At 45.1% G+C, this 20,156-nt stretch overlaps 7 protein-coding genes across 7 annotated transcripts; 2 read left to right on the top strand and 5 right to left on the bottom strand.

Annotated features, from left to right (window-relative positions):
* Nucleotides 1-245: 245 nt before the first annotated feature.
* On the top strand, nt 246-4,007 carry Bfra_005372 (putative tetratricopeptide repeat protein 1 protein; the record flags this gene model as incomplete). The annotated part of the gene is made up of 2 exons (XM_037335756.1): nt 246-2,861; nt 2,919-4,007. The coding sequence occupies 2 exons, from the start codon at nt 246-248 to the stop codon at nt 4,005-4,007; spliced, it is 3,705 nt and encodes a 1,234-aa protein (XP_037192851.1).
* Nucleotides 4,008-5,048: 1,041 nt separating this feature from the next.
* Bfra_005371 (putative malate dehydrogenase protein) lies at nt 5,049-5,958 on the bottom strand (the record flags this gene model as incomplete). Its single annotated transcript, XM_037335755.1, has 3 exons — nt 5,049-5,073; nt 5,128-5,686; nt 5,745-5,958. 3 exons carry the CDS (start codon nt 5,956-5,958, stop codon nt 5,049-5,051), a joined length of 798 nt encoding a protein of 265 aa, XP_037192850.1.
* Nucleotides 5,959-8,309: 2,351 nt separating this feature from the next.
* Bfra_005370 (putative golgi membrane protein) lies at nt 8,310-9,239 on the bottom strand (the record flags this gene model as incomplete). Its single annotated transcript, XM_037335754.1, has 1 exon — nt 8,310-9,239. One exon carries the CDS (start codon nt 9,237-9,239, stop codon nt 8,310-8,312), a length of 930 nt encoding a protein of 309 aa, XP_037192849.1.
* A 59-nt stretch (nt 9,240-9,298) lies between these two features.
* On the bottom strand, nt 9,299-10,702 carry Bfra_005369 (putative golgi membrane protein; the record flags this gene model as incomplete). The annotated part of the gene is made up of 3 exons (XM_037335753.1): nt 9,299-10,296; nt 10,356-10,523; nt 10,576-10,702. 3 exons carry the CDS (start codon nt 10,700-10,702, stop codon nt 9,299-9,301), a joined length of 1,293 nt encoding a protein of 430 aa, XP_037192848.1.
* A 446-nt stretch (nt 10,703-11,148) lies between these two features.
* Bfra_005368 (putative tgf beta receptor associated protein 1 protein) lies at nt 11,149-14,819 on the top strand (the record flags this gene model as incomplete). Its single annotated transcript, XM_037335752.1, has 3 exons — nt 11,149-11,308; nt 11,370-11,782; nt 11,832-14,819. 3 exons carry the CDS (start codon nt 11,149-11,151, stop codon nt 14,817-14,819), a joined length of 3,561 nt encoding a protein of 1,186 aa, XP_037192847.1.
* A 377-nt stretch (nt 14,820-15,196) lies between these two features.
* Bfra_005367 (putative ubiquitin family protein) lies at nt 15,197-17,538 on the bottom strand (the record flags this gene model as incomplete). Its single annotated transcript, XM_037335751.1, has 2 exons — nt 15,197-17,194; nt 17,248-17,538. 2 exons carry the CDS (start codon nt 17,536-17,538, stop codon nt 15,197-15,199), a joined length of 2,289 nt encoding a protein of 762 aa, XP_037192846.1.
* A 632-nt stretch (nt 17,539-18,170) lies between these two features.
* Bfra_005366 (putative fad binding domain protein) lies at nt 18,171-20,105 on the bottom strand (the record flags this gene model as incomplete). Its single annotated transcript, XM_037335750.1, has 3 exons — nt 18,171-18,451; nt 18,532-19,555; nt 19,618-20,105. The coding sequence occupies 3 exons, from the start codon at nt 20,103-20,105 to the stop codon at nt 18,269-18,271; spliced, it is 1,695 nt and encodes a 564-aa protein (XP_037192845.1). The 3' UTR covers nt 18,171-18,268.
* Between the last annotated feature and the right edge of the window lie 51 nt (nt 20,106-20,156).

Below are 20,156 nucleotides of genomic sequence, written 5' to 3'. Positions count from 1 at the left end.
ATCTGCAGTACTTCAGCATTGCATACAGGAGAACAGAATACCATCAGCTTCAGGTTGACTTACTTTGCATGTTCCTCGATTTTCGGCGCGAAACATTCAACTTTGCAGGTGCTGATATTCTGAACTCGATGAATCCCTAACTTAACAAGCTGATCCTCGACGCGACTTTCCCCAGCTCTTCAGTTGCGCCAATTGTCCAGGCTCTTCCAAATACTCACCAACGCGCAGGATAGTAAGCCAACATTATGTCTGCGAATAAAAACGGCCATGTCAATGGTGGCGCAAACGGTCATGATGCTAGCAACACGAATGGAAGAATGATTAGCAAACGATTTTCCGACATCCCCTCAGCTATTGATATTCCGGTGACAGGAGAAGATGATGATCAGGCAGTCGAAATCGATCTCGAAGATTTACTCGATGACCCCACCGAACTATGTACATTACTCGAAAACGAAGGTGCGGCTCGCACATATTGGATGACAGTTGCACTGGCATACGCGAAGCAAAAGAAGGTTGATCATGCCATTGAGATGTTGACAAAAGGTCAATCTGCTATGCGCGGTGGTAATAAAGAGAGGCTCAGCATGCTCACATGTCTATGCTGGATGTATCTATGGAAGAGTAAAGAGGCACCTCGCCATCGGCCAGATAGCGTGGAGCACGGAGAAGAGATCAAAACGAAAGAGGATTGGTTGAAAATGGCGACATCGAATTTGAATGACGCTTCCCGGATTAACCCATCTTTTCCACCACTGTTCTTAGCACGAGGTGTCTTGCAGCTTCTCCGAGCATCTACTCGACCATTTCCAAGAAATAACACAGCACCCGGCGCACTGGATCCTGAGAAGGCTGAGCTTCTACGAGGAGCTCAAAAGTCATTTGAGGATGCAATCAAGGCTTCACACGGTAGAAATATGTTGGCAGTATTAGGCAAAGCCAGGGCTGCATATTCAATGGGCAAATACGCAGAGGCTTTAGAAGGATACCAAGAAGCATTACGCTCAATGCCAGATCTGGTAGACCCCGATCCAAGAATTGGAATCGGCTGTTGTTTCTGGCAGTTGGGTTTCAAGGAAGATGCAAAGGCCGCTTGGGAGCGATCGTTGGAAATAAACCCGGATTCGAAGGTTGCAAATATATTACTCGCTCAATTCTACCTCGATCAAAGCGCACACGTACCAACGAATAGCCCAGAATTCATCCAATTATACAAGAAGGCCATGACCGAGTATACTCAGAAATCCTACAAGGCCGATAAGGATATGCCTTTAACTTGCGCTACCTTTGCCGGATACTTCTTATCGCGCAAATCGATGCCAAATGTCGAGGCTCTAGCCCAGAAAGCTATCCAATACACAGACGTTAATGCAATTGCAAGTGATGGGTGGTATTTGCTTGCGAGAAAGGAACACTTCGATGACAATTACGAGAAGGCTCTGGATTATTACGGCCGAGCTGATGATGCGCGTGGTGGTGCTGATAGAGGATATATGCCTGCTAAGTTTGGAGCTGCACAATTATCTGTTCTGAAAGGCGATTTTGGAGAAGCGAAATTACGACTCGAGAAAATCATCCAACAATCAAAGAACATTGAGGCAATGATTTTACTGGGCACCTTGTATGCAGAAGAGGTGTTCAGCAGCCAGGAAAGCGGAGTTAAAGAAGATAAAAGCACGGAATACAAGAAAGCTGTCGGTTATCTTGAAAATGTCCGTACAGCATGGAAAGATCCTAAGAAAAATCTTGTTCCTGACGCGTCGGTTCTTCTCAATCTTGCGAGACTTTACGAAACAGAACAACCCGAGAAAAGTTTGCAATGTCTCCAGCAAGTCGAGCAAATCGAGTTTGATCAAATCCCAGCTGCGGATAAGCCAGAGGAGACAGACGACGAAGTTGCATACAAGAATACTATGCGCGAAAACTTGCCCCCTCAACTACTTAACAATATCGGATGCTTTTACTATCAATCCGAGAAGTATGACCCAGCTCGCGAAATGTTCCAAGCTGCGTTGAATGCTTGTGTTAAAGCTGGTGAAAAGCTTGAAGGCATGGACACTGATGCATTAGTCACCACTATCAGTTTCAATCTTGGGCGTACGTATGAGGCTAGCGGTATGCCTGACGAAGCGAAGACGGTTTATGAAGGGCTGTTGGGTCGACACAGTGATTATACTGATGCTAAAACACGTTTGGCATATATCGCACTGCGTCGAGACCGAACAGAAGAAGGACCCAAAGCTGTTTCCGCTCTGTATAAAGAGTCTTCTGCTGACCTTGAGGTTCGAGCGTTGTACGGTTGGTATCTAGGACGTATGCACTCTCGAAAGAGATCTAGCAATGTCAACGAGGATCCAGAATATCGTCACTACAAGCATACTTTACAACAGTATGACAAGCACGATAGATATGCCTTGATTGGTATGGGCAACCTCAATCTTATGGCTGCTCGTGAGATGCGTCGTGATTCCGAGTCAGACAAGCAAGCCCGAAGTAAGACCTACACGAAGGCGGTCGAATTCTTCGATAAAGCTTTACAGCTGGACCCTAAAAGCGCTTATGCTGCTCAGGGTATAGCTATTGCACTCGTGGAAGACAAAAAGGATTCTAAAACCGCCCTGCCTATCTTTTTGAAAGTAAGAGATACAGTGAAGGACCCAAGTGTATTTGTCAATCTCGGTCACATATTTGCAGAGTCGCGACAATATTCCAAGGCTATTGAACATTATGAAGCTGCTTTAACGAAGGATCGAGCTCATGATAGTCACATCTTGACTTGTTTGGGACGAACTTGGCTGTCGAAGGGGAAAGGCGATAAGAGCTTATCGTCATTTAAGAGTGCGCTTGATTACTCAATAAAGGTATGTTACTTCCTTGAGAGGGAGACTTTCATTTTTTTTAATAAGAATCATTTATAGGCTCTTGAGATTTCGCCCGAACAGGTCCACTACAAGTTCAACGTTGCATTCGTACAGCTTCAATTAGCGACCATGATTTACAACTTACCAGAAACTCAAAGATCCCTTGAAGAAGTCCAAGGTGCAGCCAAGGGTCTAGAAGATGCTATCGAAGCTCTTGACGCCATTGCTAAACATCCTAATCCACCATATCCCAAACATGACATTGAACAACGTGCTAACATGGCGCGAAACACAATGCGTCGTCAATTGGAACGTTCAATGCAAGCACAAAAAGAGTACGAGGAAAAGAACGCTTCAAAGATTCAGGCTGCAAAGGAACAGAGAGAAGCCGAGTTGAGGAGAAGAGAGGAGGTGCGCGAAGCAGCTGTGAGGGCGGAAAATGAACGCAAAGCAAAGATCGCGGAAGAGAGACAGAAGATTGCAGAGAGAGATCGTGAATTGGCTCAGGCAAGAGCTGCTGATGATATTGCCAGAGAAAACGCGGACATGACTACTGATAGTGAGACTGGTGAGAGGATCAAGAGAAAGAAGATTCCCAAAGGTAGATCAGGTGGTGGGAAACGCAAGAAGAAGGAGGATGGAATCACTGATGATGAGGATTCCGGCGCGGAGGAGGGAGGTAGTAGATCACAAAGGAAAAGTAGAAAAGCGAGAAGAGGTAGTGGGAGTGAGGAGGAAAAGCCAAAGACCAAGAAGAGAAGGCTTGCTAAGAAGGGAGGAGAGAAGAAAGATGAAGGCAAATATAAGAGTAGTGAGATCGTGGTGGAGAGTGACAGTGATGGAGATGATGGAGCTGATGAAGCTAGAAAGGCTATGGATGGTGAGGCTGGAGATGATGTTGAAATGCAGGAGGCTACGAATGGTCAGGCTACTGCCGCTGGTGGCGATAGTGACGAGGAAGAACAAGTCGTCAAGACGACAAGGAAGAGTAGAAGAGGTGTAATTGAAGACGATGAGGATGAAGATATCGAGGCTGATACTAGCGCTGTCGGTGCTACTCACCAAGAAGATTCTCCAAACACGGCAAACGAGGATAATGATACCCCAATGGCGGGGACGGCGGTAGCGGATGATGATGACGAGTAGATCTACTCGGGAGGCATCTAAATATGATTCGCGCGTGGATGGTGGGTTGGGAAGTGGGAAAATATGGCAAGATATTAAAATGATAATTCGACAAAGACGATACCACACATCATCATATTATGCATAAAGTTAGCTGGCTAGGGAAAGGGAAAATATTTTTGAGCTGCATGTATATTAGACTGAACATTCGAGGATAAGGGCAATAAGAATTGCATACATTATCCCCAAGAGTTTCTATTTGATGGATTGTTCCTCGGCGCTGTGTCCGGTTGCAAAATGAAGTACATAAGATGCACATTAGAAATTCTCGTCTCCAACATCCTTTCGTTTGATTTCCATTTTGGCTTAGCTCGATACTTGAGCCCAGCTTTCAAAATAGGAAAAACCTAGATAGTATAATATACATTGAGATACTTGGTTATCATATCCTTTACATTGACACCCGTGGAGGAAATAGGCGAGAGTGCTTGAGGCCTGTTTTTTGTACAGTTTGAGGTGGGAATAGGGGAACTTGGGTGTCGGCTGTCTGAACCTCGATTTCGGGCCCTAGGATCAAAGTCCAGATGGAAAAATGTACCTAACAAGATAAGTACTACCAAGAATCTACCACCATCCAGCGGTTTCACATTCAACACAACCCTGCATTCAACAATATCAATACAAAGCCGATAGCAGATTCTAAAATCATTTTATTTCATTATTCTTGACGTTTCTCGACCTGTTTAGTCACATCAAATCGAATCGTACGATCTCCTTTTTTCCAGCGGGATATCGAAACCCAAAAATATACCAAAGCCACCGAAGGAAATCAAATAGTAATAGGTATGCAAACCAGGACGCCGCCCATATGCAGTGATATTGAATGAGTGTAAAGAAAAGAGTTCATTATGTCCGACGATTTCCACACTTTCAGATCTGTTCTCCTTAGATCCATCTGTTCGTCGTGAGATGTGGTTGTGGTGTTGTTGGGTGGGTTGAGGTTTTGTTGTGTATGTGTGTGCGAGTGTGTGTGTGTAGGTGGATGGGGATGTAGATAGATATTTATTCCTCCTCGTAGAACCAGTATCTGGATTGTGTTAGAATATTGACCACGCTTGAAGTGAGAAAAGGAGGTACGTACTCAGCAGCATACTGCACATCGAAACTACTCGATAAGTTATCCTTGCAAGTAGTCGGTGGGTTTCCTCCCGCAGTATTGACTCTATAAACCTCCGACAAGCCTCCTGTTGCCCCATCTCTCGCTGCTAATTTCAACCACGCTACAGCTCCAAAGCCTTGACCATTCTGTCCCACCGACGCACCGGCTGGAGCAGCAAGTGCGTCACTCTTTGCGAATCCTCCTTGACCCAATTGCCAATTCTTGGTGTTCAAGTCAAAAAATGGCGTCGAGGTATTGGTGAAGAAATGATGACCGCTCATCATGAGATCGGCGGGATGAAGATTTTGAGTAGAGGATGCAGCGAGATTGAGATCGAATTGGAGAGCGACGTTGGGGAGGAGGGCAAGGAGATCGGGATAGGTTGCTGCTACACAAGAGGCATTGAAAAGGGTTGCTACTGCGCCAACGGCGGTGGGTGCTGCTGTTACGTTGGTGCCGCATGTGTAGTTTTGGGTTCCGCGACCGATGGCAACGTGCTTGAGGATTAGACCTGTGGAGGGATCGGGCATAGGTGTTGGATCTGTGGAATTGGGTTAGTTCTGGAATCTTATATGGCGATATGGAAGACGAGAGCATACATAGAACTGGTTGAGCTGCAGTGTTGAGATTGCACACGGGAGCATGAGACATTTTCCTTCCTGCTTGAACTTTCTGACCCAACATGTCGAAGTATTCGGATATGACTTGTTTTTCGGCGGGATGGGCAGCACCGGATGAAAAAGTGTAGGTAGGAGCCGGAAGGGCCGTTGCTCCCAGAGCAAAGATGGCCCAAAGAAACGACGAAGAAACCATGATGAATAAGAATTGCGATTCGTAAGACTTAATAAGAAGTAAGAAATTCAAGAAATAACCAAGCAGAAAACAACCCCAAAGGAAAGAAATAGAGATGTCAATTCCACACTTTATGAAAAGGATGGATAAATAAAATGTGATGAACCGAAACTAATCCTCGATGATATGCCGGATATATAGACTCTAGAATCCCAATCGAAACAAAGAACTAACGGATCGATAATCGAACTTCTTAAGCGCACCGAGAGTTCAAACTGTTCAATGAATAACTGGACTTCCAAATTCATATCTCACAGGCGCTCAGTAGGCGTCTTATACCATCAAACAGAACGGCACGATTGACAATATCCATTGGATTTCCCTTGCCATGATACTAATCCTGGAAAACAGCCGCTTACCACCATGTACGCAAGACATGTAACTATTCTTTTTAATTAACCCTAAGGAAAGTACTAAGAAGAGGTTGTATCCCCCAGACCGAACTAATCTTTGGTTTGGCGGCAAGACAGGCCTCACGGACCAGTCGAAAGAAACAGGGGGGTAGATTGTGTGGTGAAAAGTCTATTTGATCCTTGTTTCTTGCAGATATATCCTGGTTTATACGCAGGGGACTCATGTAACTGTTGCATTGCAGTGTCTAATCATTCTTCAGATTGAGGATTGATTGGTTCTTGATGATTTTGCACTCGACGGAAGTTTGAAGTCTAACGTTCATTGAATGGATTAGATTGGATGCCGATCCGCTTAAAGAGAGCTTGGTGCAGATGGGGGAAGGGTACACAAGCGACAAAAAGGCAGATTGATTGCGCTAGGGTCGTTATGTTACCATTTTTGGTTTATCGAAACGGATAGCGGATTAGATATTTGGGAGAGGTTGGTGGGGGGGTTTGTCCTTAATTCTTACTGCAAATGTAGATCTTCCTCTCTCTCTCTTTCTCTTCTTCGTGAAACCTTTGATTAGTTGCGAGACGCAAGTCCAACAGTTAGTTCTCATCCCACTCAGAAGGTTTGGTGGCTGTAGTAACCTTTTCCTCGGTATTCATGACAAGACATCCACCAACTAAGATGACTGAGAATTCAGATCTCCAAGCCCGAGTCTATGGATAACGGAATGGATGATTACGTGAGAAGAACTGGTGGAGTAGCCTGAATCCTTCGGAGTATTTTTCAATCAAGGTTCTGATATTCTTCGGTCAAGACCACAGTCATGGTTCCTATTCTTGTTGTTCCTTTAGCCTGTCTTATGGCCATGGTCAGCAGTCTATCCATTGTACATATTGCAGAATATGCTGACTACTTCAAATTTTGGTTAGATGTCTATCCCATTCAGGTATGAAGATATTATGCAAAGATCCCATCTCCCTTGTTACATATATATATGTGTGAACAACAAACAAATATTGCACAACATCTTGTAAAACAATCTAATGGAGAGAGAGCAGGAGTACATGGCATGATTAGACGTGTTACTACCAACCCTAATCAGCATTGAGGTATGCGATTAGTTTGACAGCATGTTATATCAAATCAGCATCAGCACCAGCATCAATGATACGCATCTAAGCAAGCCATCCCAATTCCCAAGATCCGATAGCCGCGACATCTATCGAAATCTATATCCAACTTGCCATGCTGATCATCTTCATCCATGAAACTACTTAAAACATAGCAAATACCAGTCCCATTAAAATCAGGCCATTCTCTCCCAATCCCTCTCCCAAGAAGAAGAAAACGAATCTAAAATCTGCGCGTGCTTTCTCCATCCCCATCTGCAAATTATTTTTGGCATCAAAGCTTCTAATATCCCCGATTGGCCTCCCCAATCCGAGCGCTTATGTCTGTCTCTCTAGTTCCATAATACATCCTATAAAGCCGAGTAAAATTCAGATCTAAGAGATCTATATTTATCCACCCAGTCTTGCCAAAGATGTACAAGCGGTAAGTTTATTGAATCGAATGGTATGATCAGAGCCAATGGATAGAATTTAGTAAACAAGATGTAGATTTTATGGCCAATAGATGAATTGAAGTGCCTTCGTTCTTTAGATAGCTGGACGATAAGATAATAGATGGCTCCACATTTAGGGATTAGCTTTCCCGGTATTAGTTTCTTGGAAGGAAGGGCCTGGGAAAGGTCAAGGAAGTCTTGTACATTTCCAGGAAATTAGACGACCGCGGCCAGATGACTTTAGAAACAAACGTATCAAAGTCATATCTCAATTCATACGGAAGAAACGGCAGAAATGAACGATGACGAATCCTGGAACCTTCAATGTATTAGAACAAATTGGCAAATTGCCTCTATTATCACATGATAGTACTACATATCCTTCTAACCCATTAATCAATCATCAAGAAGCCTTCCCATCAAATCCTTCCTGGTGCCAATCTCCATGCTGCGCATCCGCCGCAGAATCAGCAAGTCCTTTCGCACCTCCAGCAGCTGCAACCGCTTGACCTAGATGACTTCCATGTTGATCTACATCCACACTACCTAACCAATACAGAGAAAAGAATACCAGCAAATGAAGTGCCACGCAATAACCTGCGAAGAGGTTTCGACTAGTTCTAGTCGCTAATACCATTCTGGTGATTGAGAAGACTATTCTTTCGGGTAGACTCATACGTTTATATGCACGAGCCGATTCTCGTCCACGGAATGCCGCGAAAGGCGATATATTGGATTCGTATGCTGAACGGTATCGGTTTAATGCAAGTCCAGAAGAAGTCGATGAGGAAATCTGAACTGTAGATGGATTGGGGTTGGTAGCATAAGATGAGGCCGATGAAGCTGTTGGACCCGCTCGATTGTATGTTGATATATATCTTGTCTTCTCATACAGATTCAAATTATCCTTTTGCAAAGCAGAAATTTCCTGTCTAAGTGACGATACCGTACGGTGGCTTTCGGAAAGCTCGTTCTCCAATTCTGAGTTGCGCTTCTTGAATCGATCACGCTGAGCGGTAATCATGGGAAGAATACCAGAACCTCCCCCTACAGGCTCGCCTGATCTAAGGACGTCCACAGGTGTGCTGCCCATGGGCGTCCTGGGATCAAATCCAGATATAATTGATGATGTGGGGGATATCCTCCGGTTCCTCGACGCAAATTGGCCGATTGCTGATTGGGGATAGCGACTTGTATATGTTCCGGCCACGGAAGGAGCAGAAGGATATGCGCTAACCCCGTTTTGCATATTTGTCAAATCATTCTCTAATGTAGCAACCAAATTTTGCGCCTTTTCCAACTCGGCATTAGTCGTAGAAAGAGTTTCTTGCATCGTTTGCAAGCGACTCTGTAAATCTTGATGAGAAACTCTTAAGATTGTAAGTTCATCACTCAACTTTTTGTTTCTAGCAAGAAGAAGTTGCTCCAATGTCTCCCCTTCGCTTTTCCGGATGAGCCATTTCCTGTCAGTTCTGGGACATTGGAATTAGCCCCAATATCTTGCGTTTCATCGTCATCTCCCATAGAAAATTCGATACTCTTCAAAACTTCAAGTTCCTGCTTGACATCCTCATAATCGCTCCACTTTTGGACTTTAGTCTTCAATGAATCGCGTTCTTCTTTAAGCATCCCAATTTCTCTCTCTAGACTTCGAAGCTTGGTATCGAGATCTCGCTTTTTGGCATCCCTTTCAACTCTTGCTGCGTCTAATTTCCTCAATAACGATGAATTTTCGGATCTTAAGCGCATGTAGGCTGGCTCGTCTTCCAAAGCCAATGCTGGCTGACTTGGGACTTGGGAAGCCGACTGAGCTAATTCTATTCGTAGTTGTTCATTTCGAGCTTCAACTTCCGCTAAACGGACGCTTGTACGTTCCAAATCAGATGTAACCATCTCCAATTCCGCACTAGTAACATGCCCGCGACTTCCATCCTCTGCATTCTCGGATTGTCCCAGACGCTGGTTGACCTCATAGCTCGCCTTGATTTCATTCAATAAGCGCTCCTGATTTTCCACCTTCTCCTCTAATGATTTCTCTTTCGCTTCCCAATTGTCCTTCTTTTCTTCCAGAACAGCGGCCCAGGAAGTTTCGACATCTTTCACTTTAATTTCTAGACCTTCCTCTAGATTTTTGCGCGCATTTCGTTCATTTTCTAATCTGGATTCCGTATCCTCCAACTGACTCGTGAGCTTGCTGACACTTTTCTGAAGATGCTCGTTCTCTTGTGTAATCTTAGGGAGTGTATCCTCAGATAGCAGCAGGGAATCGACTGATGCTTCAAGCAAAGGATATGGATCTGGGGCCTCGGATAAGGACGAGTACACTTGTAGAAAAGCTGAATTCGTAGACTTTGAGTGGTTCGTGAGGAGATCTATAAAGGTCTGGTATGCTGTGGTAGATATTTGTGTCAGTAAGGCAATGCATTGCGAACTTTGAAAATATACCAACCTTTCAATAGCCCTTTGATCTCAGATAGCTTATTTGTGTCATCTAACTTCCGGAAGTCCTTCGTCTTTTGTGCCAATTCCTTGCGCTGCACGGTTGAGTCTCTCTGATATTGAACAATTTCTGATGCGGTATTGTCAAGAGACGGGATCATGGAGGTAAGATCGATTGCTATCAATGATTAGCACGAGTATTGAAGTCCTATGGAACATCAGGGACTCACTCCTCCATGCCGAAATTGCCTTTTGAAACTTATTATCCCCATCTTGTCCTGAAGCTACATGATCTGCGGGCGGAGATGGAGGGCTTGACACCGAAGCTGCCAGTGCTGATTCTGCGAAGTCGGTCATTGTAATATCGACATGCACAAGATTATAACCATTTGGTGGTGGAATTGGAGTAAGTCTAAGGTAAAATCATAAATTCTCTCTTGTAGTTATTATTGTAATATAATGAAGGAATAGGTCTCGTAGGATGAATCTAAGCCTCCAAGTATTCACAGCATTGATATTAATACTGACATGATGCCTCATCTCACACGCAAGCTGCAAGGTGTTCGTTAATGCTTATTGGATAAGCCAAAACTTCAAAAGTTCAGGGTGTACCTTGGCGAGTGAGCATCCCTGTAATCGCAGCCTTATTACGCTTCCCACAGGGCACGAGAGCCTAAACCAAACCAGACCAAGCCATTGATAACTAGCTATCATCCAATGCGCCGCAAAAGCAGCTCAACGGCCATGAGTGAGTACTTTTGCATTGGCCATGATAATTATAACTTCATAGTAAGCCCTTAAAAATGGCTTCAAATGATCCAGAAGATATTGCGAATTCAAGGAAAAGGAAACGAAGAGTTCAAGAAAATGGTCCTTATGTTCTGCGCAGCCTGATTGAGGACTTGCCCTTGTCTGCAGATGGAGATAGTACAGATATTGAAATTAATTGTGTTGAATTTCTAGGTAAGTAACCCCTCTTTTTGTATTCCCGTCGTGTTCTTCTATTGCTAAGGTATATCCACAGATCAGAACCTATATATTGGGACGTCGGCCTCGGAAATCCTCCACTTCGTACAGATTCCCCCGGATCCTGCCGACATATCTGGAAAGCCCTCTTATATTCTAGCCTCAAGATTACCTCCTGCCTACCATGAGCCGTCTACTCGAGAAAGACCCGGTGTCCAGCAGATTCTGCTGCTTCCTAGAGTCAACAAAGCTTGTATATTGTGTAACTGGACAGTCACCTTTTATTCCTTGCCGGAATTAAGTCCAGTGTTTGGGACAACTCAGATTCGACCTTGCAATTGGATCGGCGGCACAGACTTAAATACAGATCTGATAAGCCCTGAGCAAGATGGAAGAGGGGTCACAGTGCTTGTTTCGCTGAACAAGAAGATGAGAGTTGTGAGAATTGGGGAAGATCCTCGAGCTGTGAGAGTATGTTTAGTCGAGGTCATGCATAAGTGCTGGACTGATGTATCAATAGACAATAGATTTTGCAGGAAGCACTATATCCATCCGTCGTGATTCCTTTGCTTGTGTCGCAGATTCCAGGTCTTACGCTTTACTTGATGTCGATCGCCAGTTGAAAATACCCCTCTTTCCCATATCCTCCTCAGATGATTCCCAGTCTGGTAGCGTGGGTGGAAGGGTCGAGGATATATCCGGTAATAGCGGTGGTGGAATTTCACGAAACACGTCCCTGACTCATGGGGGCTCGTCAGATGATCGAAGCCATGGAAGGAGTACAAGTCTTGGTGCTTTCATAGCCGGTTCAGATCGTTCTGGGCGAGGCACCCCTGACCGCTTATTTCGCGATGCCTCGCCTGTACCTACGGCCAGTTCTTCTGGCCCTGCGCAGCGTGAAGCAAGTCCGGAGAAACCATTACCACCTCCGCCAGCTGATTCTTCGGTAGCTAGTGCTCAAGCACCCATATATTCTACGCCGCCTGTGTACTTGAAGCCACATATAGTTTCGCCTTCCCCGCAAGAGTTTCTTCTGGTCACAGGCACTGGTACACGCGATCATGGAGTTGGTATGTTTGTAAATCTTGAGGGCGACGTTACTAGATCAACGTTGGACTTCGCCAGATATCCTGATGAGGTTGTTGTGGATGGTCGTGGCGTCGATGTCGACCCCGTCCCCAATACAGTGGAAGAAGAAGAGGAAGGATATGTACTTGCTTCAATGACATATGAAGATGGTGATATAGTGCGATATGGTATTGAAATTCAACGATGGGATCTGGATCCTGGGGAGGACGTTATACAGAAGTTCTGGTTGGAAGCTCCACCCTCTGATGATGCGAATGGCAATGAAGTAGAACGTAAGATTGGCTTGAGATCAGTAATTCAACCAGGGGACATTTATTTCGATGACGTGGTCGACAAACTTCGGCTAAAGCGCTTTCAACCTTTTACATTGAAATCTTTGAACACGTCCTCACTATCTCTAAAAAGTGCTGAATCTCCAACCGCAGCATCACTGCAAAGAGTCACGGGCGAGAGGGAACTATTCGAAGAATCGCTTTCGCCAGGTTGGGAAGCCCGACGTAATGATGAAGAGCAACAATTCGCACAGAGGCTAGGGAAATCGCGGTCACGCGTCGTTACCTGGTCAGGAGAAAATGTATGGTGGGCAGTTCGAAATCCACTTGCCCTGCGGCTTGATTCAGAACTTGATATGGAGTCTGAAAATGAAGAGGTGCAATCTCTCGACAGAAAGAAAGCTATTGGAATGTTGAATTCTCTTCGAGGCCGTGAAGCCAAAACCGAAGTTGAGTTTGTGAGCTTGGGCTATATCCGACAGAAAATTGGGTTGCTTATTTTCATAAGTCTATTGACAGTTCCTGTGGGTCAAGCCACAGAAATGGAATATGGAGCCGCCGAAGAAGCTCTTTCTGAGGGAAGCCTTGATCCCAGAGTCATTCTTGCTATTATCCCTGTTCTAAGAAACGAGATCATTGAAGGAAAGACTGGCATTTGGATTCATGGCGGTGTGAAGGAGGCTGCAGATAAATTTATAAGAATCACGAATGGAGTTTGGGAAAATCAAAACTCAAATAAGGATGGCATAATGTCTGAACAAATTCTTCGTTTCTTAAGGAGACTCCTGCTCTCATGGCGCCGAAGAAAAGGCTTTGGTAGCATTTCAAACGAGACTGAAGTCTTCAAAAGTGTTGATGCTGCACTTCTGATTGTGCTATTACAAATGGATACATCATCTCCTCGCGGGCCTGCAAGAGCCAAGTCCATACGAGCAGAACTGAACAATCTGGTGGATCACGGTGTTGATTGCTTTGAACGAGCAATTTCTATACTTCAATCCTACAACCGATTATACGTTCTCAGCCGTTTGTATCAAAGTAAAAAGATGACGGAAGAAGTCTTGAGCACCTGGAAAAGAATCATAGAAGGCGAAGAAGACAAAGGAGGCGAGCTTCTCGATGGTGAAAACGAAGTACGAAGATACCTACTCAATGTTCGAAACCCAGCTCTAGTCCGAGAATATGGAGTCTGGCTCGCATCCCGCAATCCCAAACTAGGAGTGCAAGTTTTCGCCGATGGACAAAGTCGAGTCAAGTTCGAACCAACACAAGCTCTCGAAATCTTACGAGAAGGAGCACCTGGTGCTGTCAAAGAATTTCTAGAGTATTTGGTCTTTTCAAAACATCACTCGGAATATATCAATGAACTTATCGCTTATTATCTGGACATCGTAACCGACAAGCTCGAGACATCTCGAGAAGCAAGAAACACATTAATCCAAACCTACGAATCATACCGCGCCCTCAGACCTCCCAAACCCACATACCGACAGTTCATTACCGAAAATGTCCTCGAGGAAGAATGGTGGCATAGTCGTCTTCGTCTTCTCCAATTGCTAGGCGGAAGTCAAGGTTCCGCATCCCAATACGACGTCGCTGCTATCCTCGCCCGCATAGCTCCTTATACCCAAGAACTCGTTCCTGAAATAATCATCCTCGATGGGAGACAATCGCTCCACGAAGAAGCATTGCGACTTCTAACTCACGGATTAGGCGACTATGACACAGCGATCAATTATTGTCTCCTCGGCGGCTCCAGCATCTACCATCCAACCTCAGGCACCTTATCCCCCGCAACACTCCCTACGCGTGCTGAACAATCTTCGCTCTTCCATACTCTCCTGCAGGAATTCCTCAAGATAGATGATCTGAGTAATCGTGTCGAACAAACTTCTTCGCTCCTCGAACGATTCGGAAATTACTTTGATGTGCAGGATGTGTTGAATATCATACCCGATACGTGGAGTGTGGAATTGGTGTCAGGATTTTTAGTCAGTGCATTGCGAAGAATTGTGAGAGAGAGGAGTGAAACGATGGTCGTGAGGGCGTTGAGCGCGACGGATAATTTGAAGGTTAGTGCGGGGTTGGTCGATAGGGTTAGGGAGTTGGGTCCGAAGATTGTGGTGGAGGCGGAAGCGGGGGATTAATATGGCAAGATTTATATGAAGCGTAGAGAGGGGGGGTTCATGGTGGTTTTTTAATTAGAGACAGTGATAGAGAAGTTACCTATTATTAGTTTCTAGTATGTCATTTATTTATTTATATGCTAGCGTGTTCATTCGACATTTAACATCCTTCTCCAATCCTTGTAGTATTTGCCAAAGAACAGAATCTTATATTGGTATCAACGTATTTAGCCCAAGTGACTAACGACCGCTACATCTCATCATTAAAAGTGTAAACGCTAAGCGGCCAATTCGCGCACAACATGCCAAGGAAACAAAGAGACGCCCAAAAGAAATCTCGCTGACGCCATTAACCATGTCTACAGCCATTATAATGCACATCCTGCGATCAATGGCGATCAAACGACCAAAGGTTGAGCAGGTGGCGCCTCACGCTCGACCTCTGCATTTGGCCTTGTAGTTTCACCAGCCGCCTCTCCATCCTCAACAGCTCTTTCTGTATGTTCACCATCATTTGCTTGTTCAGCGACACCCAACTCTCCATTTTCAGCAGAGCCATTTTCAGCGGTACCATTTTCAGCGGTCTCCGCTTCAACGCGTCGTCTTTCTGCCTCAGCGGCTGCTGTCTCCGCTTCTCTCGCCGCATTATCTCTCGCAGCAATGTGTCTTTCTCCTACACCCGGAACTAGACTCGCCACAAAAAGGAGCGCAGCATGTTCTGCCCTTCGAATTTGAGTTATGAGCCAACCTGGCTGAGCTTGTCTTTGTCTTTGTTGCTCCAGTATTCTTGCTGCAACTTGAGACTCGTCAAGTTGGCCATGGGGTAACCGAGCAGTTGGGTTTGCTTCCGCTGCTCCATTCTGTGGTACTACTGCTGCATTTACCGCAGGTACAAGTGCGGCATCTGGTCCAGCTAGCGGAATCAAGTTCTCTAAATGTCTTCTGATTGGACCCCAGAATTGCTCTGCGATACCATTGAAAACTCCTGTGAGAACACCTGTGTTTATGAGAAATACAACTATTGCAAGTCCGCTCATCATCAAGAATCTTGACCAGCTGCTGTTTCCCGAAGTGAAAAACCATACGAATCCAATCAACCGAATAACTAACCAAAGCACATTGACTAACTGAAGTGCAACCGGCACCCCTGCTCTTTGAGCACGATTATGAATAGGCGGGAAATCTGCAGCAGGAACTTCTTCGTTTGCGCGCTGTCGGTTTCCACGTCCTATTCTAGCTCTTTGAGCATTTCTATTGCGATATTCAGGCAAGCCAATAAGGTCTCGGCCACCTACACCATTGCCCGGACGGGTTCTAGAGACACGTGGTGTATAGAAAGTCTCGGAATTGTTTATCAAAAGGGCACGAGGGCCAGAAGGAGACGTGAGTATGTATACCATTGGCTCCACAGATTGGGATGACGTAATACTGGTAGATGCTGCTGGAGTTGGGGTCAGGTTTGGTAAAGATGCACTCGCTGCTGGGTTGGGAGACATTGCGGTCAAAGGTGTACTGGGAGCGGATGTGGTCGCGGGTGCGGGGGTAGAAGATGGAGTTTGAGTTCCGGGTTGCGCTGACGGGGGAGTTGACGAAGATCTTGGCGCTGCAGAAGGTGCTTGGGGAGCTCTTAACCTGTCTACATTGCGCAAATAATTTTGTAGATCTAACGCGGGGTTTCCAGTGCTTGCCACTGGAGATGCAGGTTGCTGTACATAGCTACCTCGCTCAGGTGATCGAAATGGGTTATGTCTCTCGGGCGATCGAAATGCCCCTGCGGGAACTGTGGTTGTAGTCTCATTTATCGTCACTTGCCACCTCTCCCCATTCGGGCCGACACCCTCCCGAGTGTAAGTAGAGCTATGGTCAGGAGCCCTGGGTTGAGGTGTTGATCTACCGGAATTCATTTCGTCTAAAGCCGTAAACATATTTGGTTGTCCGCCAGTATCCGGTGCTCCAAGTGGTCCTACGCGTCTTGTTCGCTGATGCTGCGCAATTAGTTGTTCAATGGGGGAGGTATGATTCGCGTTTGTAGATGCATACGGATTTCGAGTAACTGTGGGCGGTGTTGGCATATTGTTTCCCAAATTGAGAAGACGACCAATCTGAGATTGATAAGCCCGGGTGCCTGCTTCTAGTTCTTGCTGTAGACGTTCTGCCTCCCTTTGTAATTGCTGCAGTCTTTGCGTGTGGGTGGCATGATTAAAGTCACGATGTTGTTGGTGTAGAATTTGCGCGGCTGGCTGGCCACGAAATTGAGGTGGAGGGGTCGATATTTGAGGAGGGGGTATGTTCGAGGGATTATTTTGTGTGTGCGGATCTGTAACTCTCGTTGGAGTTGGTTCCGGAGGAGCAGGTCGAAGAACGAGATGAAGGGTGTGAGTATCCAGAGATGATAGCTAAGGTATCGAGTTAGCAAACGTATCACTTATAAGTATAAACATATTCTCACGCTGTCTTGACCAAAGATTTCTAACATTGTTTGCGATTCCCTTTCAAGCATTCGGCCACGGTGAATAAGTCGCTGGGCCGAGTCGGTTGGCTTGGATTGCACAACCTCTCTGATCTTTGCTTTCAATTCTTGTACTGTGGTAGTTACCAACAGTTGGGGGAAAGTCAATGGGCTTGCGACCTCTACAGAAGGAGAGACAATAGAAAGAGTGAAAGTTGGTAATTTTGGCTGTTCCTCGTCCTTGGTGGGCGTGTCACTACCAGAGTCATTCTTCTCTGGTGATTGAGACATGATGGATGCTTGATTGTTCTGATAATTTCGATATAAGACCTTGCCTTTTGCGATTGGGTTGGCCAATATCTAACGCGATAGTCAGGTAAAGTGAGATGCTGAGTAGCTGTTTAAGATGTTGTTTCTTTCATAGTAATCATAAGGGTTATGATCACACACATATAAAGGAGGGTATATGAATGAATGTTGGCTTTGTAAACAACTACTGTCCTGCTGAAATGATTTGGACGATGTAAACGTTTAATGTGTCAACTACAGTATGAGTAAGTAAACGGTTATTATTATATCTGGTCGCAAGCTTCGGGATCATCTTGCTTATCTCATCTTATCCAAACGCTACTACCGGGGAGTGGTCCCGCTAGTCCCGCTAATGAACGAAACTAGATATTTTGGAGGCCATTATTGACAGCGGAAAACATGGCCAATAAATACTAGGCACATGTAGCGTTTCTATTGCCTCTGTAAAATCATTGTTTTTCGTTGAGACTCTTTAATTCTCAAAAGGCAAACATTGAAATGTTGAATGCAGTCTACATCTTCGCTACTCCTTAAAAGGTAACCCATTAATAAGGCTCGAGAATGGGTTGTTTCCATCACACACTCCTATTATTAATGATGCTCAGAGAGGATGCTCAGAATGCCAGCTTCCATTGCATGATCTAGCTATCTCGACTTCATTGTTGGGTATAAAGTATTATGGACTTAAAAGCATGTTCTGTTTCTCCTTCTTTCAGTCATCACTCTCAGAAGTACTTCCTCCCAGATCTAGAACATCAAATTGGTTTTCGATACCCAAGCCCAATCTTCTAAAATCGACACCTTCGATTCTACCATCAATGCTACTATATCCACTGTCACGTCTTTCGCCCTTGGTGTCTGGTTCTCCACGTCCTAGGAGCTCACCTACTTTCCACTGTGTATAATTAGCAAATATACCATTACCAACACCCAAAATGATGTCGATTGGGCAGAAAGGAAAAAATTGAGACTTACAGCAATTCTCTCGGCACCCATTCTTGCCCCCTCAAGATTTGGTGAAGCCGGACCCATTCTTAAGCTTGCCAACCTTCCAGTAACAAAGAATGGTACCTCGTCACTCCAACTTAGATCATGTGTCAAGCATGGGAATCCTCCAACGGTTTCAATGCCATATCTCTTAATCAGCGGTTGTACTGCTTCGATCTTCTCAAAGTTGATCTCAAACCCTGTCGCATATATGACATGATCAAATGCGGGTAGATCCAACAGCTCAGGAGAAGTCTCCACTTTCCACGATTGTGAACCCGTATTCCATGAGGCGGAAGTAATGTTTGTATGCTCATGAAGTGAAACCTGACCTTTTGAGATATGCATTTTCAGAATATGATGATATTCCGAGTTAACACTTCCACCATTTCTCGCCTCTTTATACATTTCCAATCTCTCCTCGTCAGAATCTGCACTCCAGTAACGAGCAAGAAAGTGATTCTTGAATTTGGCGACCCATCCAAGTTCCATGTCGAAATCTTTTACTTTGAGGGGTCCACGCATTATTTGGTATACTTTTGTGACGCCGCGTTTGAGAGCTGCATCTGCAATTTGGGCACTAGTAAGACCGCCGCCTACAACGAGAAGGTTCGTTCGTTGCCTGCGCGAAATCTTTTGCACCATATGTGGAGGAAGGAGTTTATCGTTCGAGCTGAGATATGAGGGTATAAGGGCGTGTGTTATGCTTCCTTCATCTGAGAATGGACAATTGGATGGCAAAGCTGGGTTTAGAGCAGCACCTGCTGCAAAGACAACAATGCGTGCTCGTTTCATACCTGTGGATGTTTGAAGTGTGAATACCCCTGGACAATCTGGACATTCACTGGGTTTATAATCGATCGAATTAACTTTGGACTTTTCCACAATATCGGCCAGATCATAACGAATGGCAATATCTTCACAGAAGCTCTTGAAGAGTGCAGTGCTTGGTCTGAAATAATCTGGTCGATCTCGCTCGTCTAGAAATGTGGTTTCCTGCTTGCTTTTGCCACTATTTCAGTTAGCGACGTTCTTTATGGATTCTCGTGACCCGAGGACATCAGAACGGCATACCTTTTCTTCATCTTCTGTTTTCTCTGATGTTTACTCAACTCTTTACCAATAACCCCATGAATCTCCTTGAGTTCATCATCCCTCCCCTCCTTCCAGGCATAGCCCCTCAACCCATCTCTATCTCTCGGATCCGGATGAAAAAACATCGGACTTCTTAAATATTTAATCTCTAACTTCTTGAATCGCTCATTCCAAGCACTCATCCACTCGCCGCCGTGTGCATCTAGCACAGCGATATCAAGACCACTACAACAAGATGCACCTTGTACTAAACGATCGCTGGCTGTGTGGGAACGTCGACTTGTTTTGAAGGGTTTGGAGGTTTGACGTGCTGAAGATGCTTTCATCCAGTGATAACGTTGGTGTTCGGAGTCTGTGAAGAGTGATGAAGGGGTGCTTTCACAAAGACGTGCAGCGACAGCGAGACCGCAAGGACCTCCACCCACGATGAGAACATCATGAGTATGGATATCGTCAACTGCTAACATATTTGGGGATTTGCAGATGAAGATATTTTGGTTTTCTTCTTGTTGTTGATA

Source organism: Botrytis fragariae, assembly GCF_013461495.1.
Source record: "Botrytis fragariae strain BVB16 chromosome Unknown tig00000054, whole genome shotgun sequence".
NCBI lineage: Eukaryota > Fungi > Ascomycota > Leotiomycetes > Helotiales > Sclerotiniaceae > Botrytis > Botrytis fragariae.
The sequence above is the reverse complement of the archived record's forward strand: the minus strand, read 5'-3'. Positions and strand labels throughout refer to the sequence as shown.